The 12,733-nt window shown below is 40.2% G+C and overlaps 1 protein-coding gene across 4 annotated transcripts; it reads left to right on the top strand.

Annotated features, from left to right (window-relative positions):
* The first annotated feature begins 5,460 nt into the window (after positions 1 to 5,460).
* Positions 5,461 to 11,456, top strand: LOC109999470 (macrophage mannose receptor 1-like). Of its 4 annotated transcripts, none has more exons than XM_029281332.2 (6): positions 5,482 to 5,590; positions 5,866 to 5,933; positions 7,360 to 7,426; positions 8,082 to 8,465; positions 8,619 to 8,960; positions 10,494 to 11,456. In XM_029281332.2, the coding sequence occupies exons 3-6, from the start codon at positions 7,393 to 7,395 to the stop codon at positions 10,835 to 10,837; spliced, it is 1,104 nt and encodes a 367-aa protein (XP_029137165.2). In that variant the 5' UTR covers positions 5,482 to 5,590; positions 5,866 to 5,933; positions 7,360 to 7,392; the 3' UTR covers positions 10,838 to 11,456. The 4 variants fall into 4 exon arrangements, with proteins under 4 accessions (XP_020510180.2, XP_029137165.2, XP_029137163.2 ...); XM_029281330.2 differs by having other exon boundaries at positions 7,357 to 7,426; XM_020654524.3 differs by lacking the exon at positions 5,866 to 5,933 and having other exon boundaries at positions 5,461 to 5,590; positions 7,357 to 7,426.
* Positions 11,457 to 12,733: the final 1,277 nt, after the last annotated feature.

Genomic DNA, 12,733 nt, shown 5'->3' with positions numbered 1-12,733 from the left:
TGTATTTATTTTGTAGTTGTCCTCAGCGTTTCTTGTGTCCATTCCTTCCTCTGTGTGTTTCCCTCCATTGTGATTGCCCTCATTGTCTTCACCTGTGTTATTAGTCTCACCTGTGTTTGATTACCCCTGTGTCTATTTAGTCTCTGTGTTTCTTGCATTTTGTGTCAGTTCATTGTATGTGTTTGTCGGTGTCAGTTTACCCGTGGCTCCTTGTTTTCTCCTGTTCAGATTTTTGGAAGTGAGTTTTTGTGTGCCTTTTTGTTTGATTAAATATTTTTGTTGATTCTGCATCTGGGTCCTCCTCTTGGTTTTCCCGATCTGTGACAATTTAAAGGCGTTATATGCGATTTTTCACACTCAAATGTATCAGAAATCAAGTATGTCCGTTGTGTATATAATTCTCTGAGTCAAGACTGTTTCCAATGAGTGAGAAGCTCCAGTCCCACTGGCTTTGTTGATATAGAAGCAATGTTTATCTAGCCGGCCCGTCCGCCCCCCTTCTTTAGGCCCGCCCCTTGTGTATAAAAGCGCAGCCACAGACCGCCCCTACACCGAGGGAAGAAGTGTTCCAAATGGCGGACTCCAGTGCGACGCGTACGACGGAAGCTCTTCCACCGGCTGGTCCCCCACCTAAAAAATAACGGTCTTTTGCTAGAACAGCAGCAGACAAAGACCGGAGTAGAACTCGAATCAACATTGGGCTGGCTTTTCCACGATGGAGAGCCCTACGCTCAACGAAGGGGCTCGAACACGACTCTGAGCTGGCGTTGCTTCTCCTGGATGCGTAAGTACCCCGATAGATTCCTAGTGGTCTATCTATCATAAACGTTTCTATTTTTTAGTCACTGATTAGAGGAAAAAAAAAACAATTTCATACGCTCTGCTTATTTGAATGGTACGTAAGTGTTTAAAAGCACGGTCTTTCCGTGTAATGTGCAATATGTAAAGCTACGACCTAACTACAATATGCTAACATTAGCCCGCTAGCACAACAATGCCGGCCACAGGCTCGAGCTAAAACATGCATTCTTTCTAGATATTTAAATGCCATCGATTGTTTGTTTGATCAATGTGGTTATTCTCATCTGCTGCTTTATAGTAAAACAGAACGGGCTTCGAAGCGTTAAGCAACACCTGAATAGGCCAAGCCGAGGAAGCTAACGAGTTGCATGAGCGGTTATGAACACTTGGGTATCATTACGAAAATATATACGGTCGTTTTTTTTTGTTTTTTTTTAATTTCCCTACTCCAGCTATGATGTAGCAGATGCAGTCGTTAGAAATCTTGTATAGTAACGTCCAAGCTCAGGCTGTCTGTTGGCATGCTCTCAACTAAACTACGGTGGGTCACTAATCTAAATAATGCTATTAGCTTGGCACTCATTATGCAGAAATCACGAGGCTGTTTCGCAATGCTTTTGTTGTTGCTGTCATCATGTGATAAATACTTCACATTCTCTACAATACAGATGCATTAAAACAATGTTTTGGCTGGGGAGCTCAAACTTACTGTTTGTAAGGATAATTGAATTCATGTGTGCTGTTATTTCTTTCAGATTTGAAAAGGGTCCTGCAGGCCAGGATTGTGTCGAGGAGGCTCTGTTCAGGAGCAGGGATGCCCCTGACCAGGGAACAGTGTCCCGCATCAAAACACGTGCCTTTTGCTACGACCCTCGAACCAATCACTTCAAATGCACTTTATGGACTTTGTCAAACAAATATCCATTTTGCACCAATGGTGCTGTTGTATCACAGGTTGCTAAGTTCAATAATACCAGCGTGGTCTATTTTTCCTTTTCAAGATGTACGAACACATTTTGCATTTTGTGTCTAAATGTTCAGAGCATTATTTCAATAAATAAAAACTTATCAACAGCTTTTTAATTGTTTTTTTTCTGTAAATTGGTTGGTTTATTTAGTCTGTATCTGTAAATGATGATCTTTCACCTTTAGAAGACTGCTTCAAATGTCTTTAATCTTTGTCCCCCCCCAAAAATCGAACTCAATTACAGTATGATAGTCACATGCTGTAATGACTGTACTTGTCTGTGTAGACATGTCTAAAATATACATGCATGCTTCTGCTTTGTAAATATTAACAGCTCACTGTCATGTAATTATAAGCAAGAACACTGTGGCTTAATGTGTTTTCACTAGCTAATGCATAGAAGAAGAAACCTTCTACGTCCTACTAGAAAATGTGTGTGGTTTTCACAGATCATGAAGAGGATATGCAATTGATCAGACCTTTTACATCACAAAATTTGATTTATTCAAAAAAATGCAACATTAAATAATTCTAACGGAATACAAAGCACTTCAAACAAGTTGGTGTTGACATTTGATGCCCCAAATGTGCATGTAGCCACATATTAAAGAAGTTTTGCTAGTGGCCAGGAATATATCCAGTATACTGAGCATAGGGATCAAGCCACCCCTGATCCTCCACACAGCAGCTGGGAATTATCAACTGGTTTCCAATATATAAAGCTTCTGTATGCAGCAAAGCGGTACTCCCGGTTGTCTTGCGCTGGCTCCCTTGCCCTGCCAAGTAGAGTGATGTCCTCCCTGAAGTTCCTGTGGACCCGCAAAACACCTGCATCAAGGCAGTAAAGGGCGAATGATGCCAAACGGCTGAAGCAATGGCCTCGGACACTCGACCGGCCCCTCATCGACGGTAGCTAGTTGCTGCAGCCTGCTTCAGCAGCCATACCGACATCCGACTGTAAAGAAGTGGCAAACATTCAGAGGGATTCAAGTGAAAACACTTACTCGTTGCTGTTTCTAGCATTTTACAATCGCCGAAATTATTCTAATGGTAAAAGATGGCTAACTAGCAGTGGCAGTGCAAACTGCAAGCTAAAAATGACTTTCGCCTACTCCGGAGTAGAAAAAAAAATAGCTCCTAACACAGGTGAATATCTTCGGGATATAAAAAAAACGCTTTAACAATGACATTACTAAAAACGTCTTCTTTACCTTGTCACTTGACATTTGTCCATAAGAAAGCTTTTACAAGGGAAATGTTATCCACCGCTGGAGGTGGGAGGGAGGCTACAGCATGGAGGAGGTGTGGCCAAACAGCCGTTTGTTTTGATTTCATGCTGGCGCTCAAGGGCGACATCTACTGGATCAAAAAATCGCATATAAAGCCTTTAAGCTTGAAAGGAGCTACCTTGAAAGTAAAAAAAAAAAAAAAAAAAAAAAAGGTATTCCAAGGCTAGTTCTTCTAGAAAGAAATCTCCTGAAAGGAGTTTGTTAGCAGCTGCTACCTCAAGTCTTTGAGCCTGGCAGGGAAGGTATTCCAAAAGAAAGTCTTAAATGTCTTAAAGCAGTTTATTAGCAGCTAGTTAGTGTCTGCAAAATATGTTCTTTGAGCTGGGAAGTAGCTAAAGGTAAAAATGTATGGCGGGTGTAGTTCTTCCTACTGAAGGTTTTGTCGTCCATTAGTGGAGCAGGTGTCAGTGAAGACACGATGTGAAAGAGGATCTCTGACTGAGTTTAGAATTTGGTAAGTGCTTGAACGTTGTATCTGTGCTACATCTTTGACTTCCTTGTTGCTCTCTGGGTGTTTTTAAACGTAAACTCTAAGACATGTTTTCTCTCTTTTATTGATTTGGTTAAATAGATTTTGTTTTATTTTTTCATTTATATCTTTTTAAATCAATGTTATCCTTTTTATTGTTTCATTACTTTCCCCTATTGTTTTCATCTCTTTCATTTAATTTCTGTTCTTTTCTGCCTGTTCTTCTGTGAAACACTTTGGGCTGCATGTTTTTTCTATGTATGAAAGGTGCTTTATAAATAAAGCTGAGTTGAGTTCTTACCAAGTTATTAAAGTGCAAAGTGGAGGTGTGCAAAGTGGAGGTGTGCAAATGTGCAGCTCAAGTGCAAGAAGACGAGCAACCAAAGGGCTAATTGTTGTAAATTAATAGCACAGACGTGGAGTCTTTTAGTCTTCTTCACCTAGCCTCTCTGTCTAACTCAGCGTCAGCATTCAAATATGGAAAAAGGGAAGTTTCAGATCCCTGTATAGCTGTCAAAAAGCTCTATTGATGAAAAGATGAAGTATTTTGCATAATGTAGAGGAAAGGAGACTGAAGTAGAACATCTTTGTTTTTATCTACATTTCTGTCTCTAAACAACATTTCCATTTCATTTTTTTTTTTTTTAGATTTACATGTTGCAGGCCATGATCACATGATATGGAGCACAAACAGAACCCAAACACCAACCATGATGCATTGCATGACCTGATTACAAAAAGTGTCTCGTAAACGGAAAAAAAGGACGCGTCAAAGAATGAACAGTTTAGGAGTAACAGTTTGTAAAAACATTGACAGCAGGGTTCATTCATCACTTCAGAGGGCAGATCAGAAAAGGTAGCACGTTCTCTTTCTGTTATTGTGATTACATTTCATTTTGATTCAGAACAAACCTTTTAGATTTCACACGGAGGAAATGTCTCGCCGTATTTTATTCATATGGTGGCACAACACACACACACACACACACACACACACACACACACACACACACACACACACATACACTAACACACACACATACAGACACACACATACACTAACACACACACAAACACGTACACAAACACACACATACACAGACACACATACATACACTAACACACATATACACACTAACACACACACAAACACGTACACAAACACACACGCACACATACATTAACACACATACACACACACATACATACACACACACATACATACACTAACACACATACACACACACACACACAGACACACAGACACACACACACACATACACTAACACACACACATACACACACACACATACATACACACACACAAACACGTACACAAACACACACATACACAGACACACATACATACACTAACACACATATACACACTAACACACACACAAACACGTACACAAACACACACGCACACATACATTAACACACATACACACACACATACATACACACACACATACATACACTAACACACATACACACACACACACACAGACACACAGACACACACACACACACACACACATATCAGATAATCTGGTTTTTGCTGACTTTGGTCCGAAGGCGGGAATCAGACCCTAAATCGTCCTGATTATCTCGTAGTGTGTACCCCGCTTTAACGACACAGCGGAGCTGCCAATTGAACATTTTCAGAACCTAGTAGCAACACTAAATGTTTGGATGAGCAATACAACGCTGTTAGTGGACACAAGCTGAACCCCCAAATCTTCAAGAAATAGCTCAAAGTTTTGACGAGAAAATATGTTTTGCATTCATTTCCCAACATAAGCAGCGGCTTTCTGGAGGACGCTTGTTGGACAGCCAGCAGTCTGACGTCCATCTATTTGTTTTCTCTGGAATTATTCAAATCACCTCTTTAGAAAAGTGATGTAGCCTTCTCCGTATATGTCCATGCATCCCTCTGACAGTGACGAAGGCTGAAACTTTTGCAGTGAAATATTTGAACCCTGACACTGAGGTTTTAGTTCCATTGAGAGCAGCCCACATCAGCACATCGAGGAGAGACGTCAGAGAGAAACATCAGACGAAGTGAGTTTGAACTTTGTTGTGTTTTCTGCAAGTTCATTTTGTGTTTGCTTTTTAGTTTGTGAAGTTTAGATTGATGTTGAAATTTTTATTTCTATACAGTATTTACATTATTTACAGTGTGTAAAGTCTCCTTCAGATATTTTTGTGAATTACTTTTGAATTCACCAGAATTCAAATAATGTATTAATACTTCTCTTTATGAAACGTTCAATTCTATTTCTACCTTACAAATGACTATAATGAGTTTGCTTTCTACAAATTCCACCGTTGCTAAGGTGACTTTACGATGTTCAGCTTGTGATGACACTGTGCCAGAGCTATGACAGATTTCATCTTTTTTAAGGTACACTATATCCCCAGGACTTTTATTGCAGTCTTTTCCAATTGCTAACACACTAAAATGACATGCATAGCACAATTATTTAAAATGACACACAGAGAGCAAAACCTCTTCTAAAGTCTCTTAAAGTCTAAACACATTGTCTGCTTTACACACATTTTGCAATTCAAAATAGCACTTTTTAAATGCACTGAACACGGTTCTCTGCATAAAACACAACAATCTGACATAAAGTCACATGTTTGCCATTTCATTTGAGAGGGGGAGGAAGAGTGAGAGGTAGGGGCAGAGCTGGTAGAGGAAGAGTGAGAGGTAGGGGCAGAGCTGGTAGAGGAAGAGTGAGAGGTAGGGGCAGAGCTGGTAGAGGAAGAGTGAGAGGTAGGGGCAGAGCTGGTAGAGGAAGAGTGAGAGGTAGGGGCAGAGCTGGTAGAGGAAGAGTGAGAGGTAGGGGTAGAGCTGGTAGAGGAAGAGTGAGAGGTAGGGGCAGAGCTGGTAGAGGAAGAGTGAGAGGTAGGGGCAGAGCTGGTAGAGGAAGAGTGAGAGGTAGGGGTAGAGCTGGTAGAGGAGTTCATGGCAAAAGTAGTCAGAATGATGAAAAATGAAATCAGAGCAACCTTAGCTGATCATGTCATCATGGGCTGACAATGCGAGCCCAACTTGAGCCGTTTTACTGTACTGGTATAAGTAGCACCGACTTGTTTGGTGAAAAATAAAAAATAAATGTTTCAACAGCATGTTTGTGTATCTGCAAATATTTCTGTGCATGTGAACAATCTGAAGAATTTTCTACAATTCGAACTATTTTAGTATTATGGCAAAGCGTGCTAAAGATAAGAGTGCTTTTCATTATGCCCAACAGTGTGTAGTTGGTTAGACAAAAATCTGGTAATATGAATGAAGTGTGTGCCATTTGGTGCAAAAGTTTGATTTGATAATGCTATATGTAGTTTTGGTTGGAGTGCTTCATTTTGCAGGATATATGAGGTATTTTGAAGTTTGGGTGTGTGTGGTTTTGTGAAGTATTTTGATAAAACCAGCCTAGTGGGCAAAATTGTGTTTTAGCAATTGGAAAAAACTGTAACCATTCAGGTGTTTGGCCAGGTGGCACATATATTGGCCAATTTGCTCATGTAGTGTCATTTTGAATGGCAGTGTTTTGAGATGGCAAACATGTGACTTTATGTCAGATTGTTGTGTCTTATGCAGAGAACCGTGTTCAGTGCATTTAAAAAGTGCCATTTTGAATTACAAAATGTGTGTAAAGCAGAAAATGTGTTTCGACTTTTGGAGACTTGAGAAGAGGTTTGTATAAAGTCTATGATTTGGCTATGTTTTGCATACATGTATCTTCCTCATTGCACTGAACTTTGCATTCAGGAGGGACTGGTGCAGTTTTTTTTTTCTATACCTGTGTTTGTGTTCACAGCAGCCTTAATAATCAGTTTCAACAATCAGGCCGAAGATGCAGAGCAGTTTATTTCTGCTCACTGTGATGGGTAAGTGATCATTTCACCTGCTTTATAGTTCTGCTACTTTTACTGCTGCATGTAGGTTAAGTTTCAAAAACTCTCTCAAAAGTCACTTAAACTTAAAGGAAGACTGTGCGACTTTTTGATCCAGTAGATGTCGCCCTCGAGCACCAGCATGAAACCAAAAACAGACACCTCTGCTACACTGAAGCAGACAAACGTATCCTCTGTTCGAGCCGCAGTCGCCTGTGTCCTGCATTGTTGTGTTAGCAGGCTAATGTTAGCACACTTTAGTTAGCGTGTAGCTTCACATTGCATACAAATGAACACAGAATGAGCGTGATCTAAAAACGCTTATGTAACATCCAAATGATCAGTTTGTTCTTCTTCTCTCTAGTCCTTGACTTAAACAGCTTTTATACACAAGGGGAGGAGTTGACCGTCCGCTCCATGTAAACATGATATAAACACGGCAGCCGGCGATACTCACTCAAGACTCACAGATACATTTACATACTTGATTTCTGCCGTATTAATGAGTAACATGTTGCACATTCTTTCTTGATCTGGACTCATAACACAGCTGGCATAGAGAAAGAAACCACAGCTGGCATCCACACTCTGCTAAGTGGCCCCAAGTTGTCACAATATGACGTGCTGAGTGTTACTTTTCTTGTTTCAGGTCAGTGTTTCCTCGTCACTTGTCACCACATTGAGTACCACCTCATTGAAGAGGCAAAGACCTGGGATGAAGCTCAGAGATATTGCAGAGAGAAATACACAGACCTGGCTACAGTGTCTGACATGACAGACATGAAGAGACTCCGTGAGATTGTGAATACACGGGAAGCGTGGATCGGGCTTCAGAGCAACCCAGGACAAGCCAACAGGAGGTGGCACTGGTCTTTGCCAGGGACGCAAGGGGTGGCGTTAAGTGAACTTAATGCTCACTTTTCTGGTTATGAGCCACATCCTGGAAACTCTCCTCAGAACTGTGTGCAGATTCATAATAAAAGATTAAACGATGCCACCTGTGATAAAAACAATAAATTTATATGCTTCAATGGTAAGAAAGTTATACATACATTATTTTACACTATACTTTAATTAAGGCAACATCTGAACCCAGAGTCAAGTAATACTCATGTATCTGAAATTATGGTTTGTGTGTTAAGTTAGGAAATGTGGTAAAATATATGTTTCCTATGAACATCTACAGGAACGGAGGAACCCCCAAAAAGCTTCAATTGCATCAAAGAGTCGATGAACTGGACACAGGCTCAGAATTACTGCAGAGACAAATACGCAGACCTGGTCAGTGGACTAGATCAACTAGCTCATTTAGCTGACTACTCTAAAAGCCATTGCAGTCCTAAAAGTTGGATCGGCCTGTTCAGAGACACCTGGAATTGGTCGGATGGGAGCAACTCATCTTTCCGACACTGGAATCTGGGTTTGCTGAAGGATGGAGTCAACAAGGAATGTGCAACTGTGTTAAAGGGAGAAGGAAAATGGGACTCTGCTGCCTGTGATGAAAAAAAACCCTTCGTCTGCTATGATGGTACGTTTAGCAAAGGTCGGCCTCGATTGTTTTCTCCAAGCAGTGAATCAGTCAAAAGATCCACCAGAATCTGCAGTATTTATATTTCTAGTTTATACATGTTTTGGTGAGGTTTATTAGGTAGAGCACCTTTGACAGAGAATGTTTTAGAAATATAATGTAGATATTATAATACGAGAATTTGACTTAATTGCTGAGGGAAGTCAATAAAAACCATTAGAAACCTTGGAAGCAATTCTATCACATACAATAAAAAGAACACCAGTCTTTGAATATTTAAGGAGAGTCAGACGAATTTACAAACAAAGTGTGTTATCAGGCAAGTAGACTTAAATGTCATCAGATTAACAAGTTAATTTATTGAGTATAGTTAATCGAATATCAGTTAGACCAAAACATAAAACATGGGAATACCTTAAACTCCATGTCACACCTACATGAACCCAGAGCTCCTGTGAGGATTTTTAGTAAGTAAGTAATTAAGTGAAGTTTATTTATAACACCTTTCAAGAGCAGACATCACAAAGTGCTATTAAAATGAACTGGAGTGAATATTGAGGCCTCTATGGTACACATGAAAGCAAAAAAGATTAGTTATTTACATATTGTGATTTTCCATGCATGTGGCCACGGTGGGGTTAAGTGCCAAAACAGACTATGTTTAGTTTTTACACGGCAAAAAATTCATCATTGAGAGATACATTTGACTTTTAAAAGACATCAAAAGGAAGACTGAGTTTTAATCAGAGAATGCTGCTTACAGATGAATAGCACAAGTTCAACAAACAAATAGGAGTTTGTCCACAGGGGGGCGCCAAAATTAACGTAAACCAAACATTCCTCACGGGAGCTTTAAGCGACTGTTTTGCGTTAAAGCAACAATGTGTCATTTTTCGAACTTGAAATAGAAGTTTCAGAGTCGGTCTAATAGAAAAATAACTTTCAACAGGGAGAATGGTGTCAGTCCCATGTCCACAGGGCGACCCCATTTCCTGTTTACATCACTGTGTCACTTTGGCATAAAAGTGTGCATTGGGCTTTACGACACTAGTTCACACACCAGCATTAACTTAGAAAAACTGCCAGTTAGCCCGTCTCTGTTCTGTTTGAAACAATGGCCGAGGCTAACAAATTGAAAAGGGTGACGGCGGATGAAGTTGAGAGGAGAAAAAAAATAGAGTACCTCTGAGCAAGAAGCTAGCCTAGAGTAAATATTGGACATGATTTTACACGTTGCAGGATACAGTAAGCTGCAAGTCCGGTGCCAAGCTGGCTATGTCACTTCACTATGAGTGTTTTACGACAGGGCAGTTGCACTCAGAGACCGTCGGTGGGCGTCAAAACTCACCGATCGAAATTGCTCTGTAACGTTTGCTCAAAGAGGCGTGATCTAAAGTGACATTTTTCCTGTCCCGTTCACTAACTTTTGAACATATAACGATAGATTCTGAGGATATCTGTTGGTTTTCAACAATGGCAAACAGCGTTTTCAACATTTGCGTTTGTGCTGTCATTTCTTTTTTTCCACGACAGACAAAGTGATCCTGATCAACGAAGTAATGACGTGGCTGGACGCTGTCAATTACTGCAGAGAGAACCACCGTGACTTGGTCTCCATCACCGACCTTAACCAGCAGAGATGGGTTGAAGCCAGAGCCAAAAATGCCTCAACCGACCATGTTTGGCTGGGACTGCGCTACACCTGTGTTATGGATCTGTGGTTCTGGCTCAATGACAATCTGGTCACCTACGAGAATTGGGCTCACTCAGACGGAGAGTGTGACAGATGTTACTATGCTGCAGCCATGAACAAAAGTGGAAATTGGGTCAAAAAGGCTGATACTGAGACGTTTAATTTTATCTGTGCTTTAAAGTAAACACCCAACCTAATCCCTTTACATTTCTGCTGGATTTTCCTTAAGCAACTATAACGCTCTCTGTTGTTGCAGTTAAAAGAGTGGTTATATAACAAATAACAAGGATTTATGAAATTAATATGGCTTATTACTTATTATTAGCTACACTACAGCTATACAACTTTTCAATCTATCCGCTCATTCAGAATCAAGAAAGCTTCTTGTTAAAGTAGTTAAGGTTTCTTGTGTCAAAGTGTGACTCTTTCAGCATGCCTATACTGTTTGCTTCTCACAATGACAAAATATTTGACTTTTTTTTTTGTTAAAATTTGGTGGTGGTTACATCATCTAAAGCAAGTGATTCTCAACTGGTGGGTCTGGACCCAAAAGTGGGTCATGGAGATGTTTTCAGTGGGACATGAAAAAGCCCTTTTTTAAACATGTTTGTTTTGTTCTGTCAAATTTGGGTTAAGATTTTCATGTACAGCATATTTTGTTTTTGTCTTGATTACATTTTTCAGTTTTATGTAGGCTAAATAGATGATTTACTCATAATGTAAGCTTTACAGGTTTGTTTGTTGTTTGTTTTTAAAATGAAAAATTGCAACTGTCTGTAAATAAAATTAAACGAATAAGCTGATTGAAGTGTAAACGTATGTATTTGTCTAACCATGATAGTTAAAGATGACCTATTCAACAAGAAACACACTGAAAACAACGCCATGCAAGGCTCGAGCTCTAACTCCTGAGTCGTCGCGCCCTCTGGTGGCCATTCAAGGAATCTCACAGGAGACCAACTTGTTTAAAGGGGGATTATAAGGACACCATAAAGAGTTTGTAATAAAGAAAGGCGAAAGGGGCCTGAAGAAACACTTAACTTTTACAACTTATTTTCACAACAAGTTATTAACCGTCAAATAAAATGACAACCTCATAAGAGGGATAGTTTGTCCCAGTGTTCATCTGGGTGGTTCTAGTCTTAGAAATAAAAGATTTTTTGCCGTGACCGAGCTTGTCAAAGAGATTGTTTATATTGTCACTGAAACATTTAAACAAAAAAAAACAAACAGGTGACGAAGAAGGAAGGAAGGAAGTTAGGAAGGAAGGAAAGATTGTGACGTCTCACTTGTAGTCCAGCTCGAGCGCTGTCACCCCGCCGCTGCTTGTAGGCTCCTATCATAATCACTCCCAGTTTATTTAAAACAAAAGTCAAGTGTTTACGAAATGGAGGGTCTCTACGAATTCCTCGTCTTCTTCGAGTGTGCAAGCGTGGACGGAGAGCAGAAGAAGAAGATCGAAAGTTACTTTAAAATTCGCCGCAGATCCGGAGGAGGGGACTGGACAAGGAAAGGAGTTGGACCAAAGTGTTTACTGTAATGGATGTACCAGCTAACAGATAGCCACATTTAGCTTGCCCATCATGTTTGTTGGTGAATGAATCGGTTAGTGTGTGGTGTGCTGAGTTGGTCATCTTGTTACTCTCAACACGCTATAACAACAGAACTGTTTAAATCTGTCATGATTTGTCATCATGTGTGGGCGCTCTCCCATTTTCAAAATCACTTCAGGTTTTTTTTTTTTTTTTTGCGTGTGCCAGGCCTAAGATAACCTGTCCCAGCTGCACCACCCCACAGGTCTGAGCTGGGGACATCCATGCAGGTGCTGTCCTTCTTTGTGCAGAAATGCAAGACCGCCCTCTGCAGCTAGAACTGAAGCGATGCATTTCCTGAACACCATATTCTGCCCACAGCAAAAGTTTGATGACGCAGAGTATGGGGTCACTGGCATGCCATCACTGCATTGCAAAAAAAAGCATCCACAAAACAGTTCCTGGAAAAATATGGAGGACGAGATCTGACAGAAGTATAAATAAATAAATGTATAAATAAATACTGGAATAAATAAATAAAAGAATCA

Source organism: Labrus bergylta, chromosome 22 (genome assembly GCF_963930695.1).
Source record: "Labrus bergylta chromosome 22, fLabBer1.1, whole genome shotgun sequence".
NCBI classification, from domain to species: domain Eukaryota; kingdom Metazoa; phylum Chordata; class Actinopteri; order Labriformes; family Labridae; genus Labrus; species Labrus bergylta.
The sequence above is the reverse complement of the archived record's forward strand: the minus strand, read 5'-3'. Positions and strand labels throughout refer to the sequence as shown.

Excerpts from the sequence above, each read along its gene's own strand:
- LOC109999470 (XM_020654524.3), top strand. The coding sequence starts at position 7,393 with ATGCAGAGCAGTTTATTTCTGCTCACTGTGATGG. Across the intron at positions 8,466-8,618 it reads TAAATTTATATGCTTCAATG|GAACGGAGGAACCCCCAAAA; the intron begins GTAAGAAAGTTA and ends GAACATCTACAG. Across the intron at positions 8,961-10,493 it reads ACCCTTCGTCTGCTATGATG|ACAAAGTGATCCTGATCAAC; the intron begins GTACGTTTAGCA and ends TTTCCACGACAG.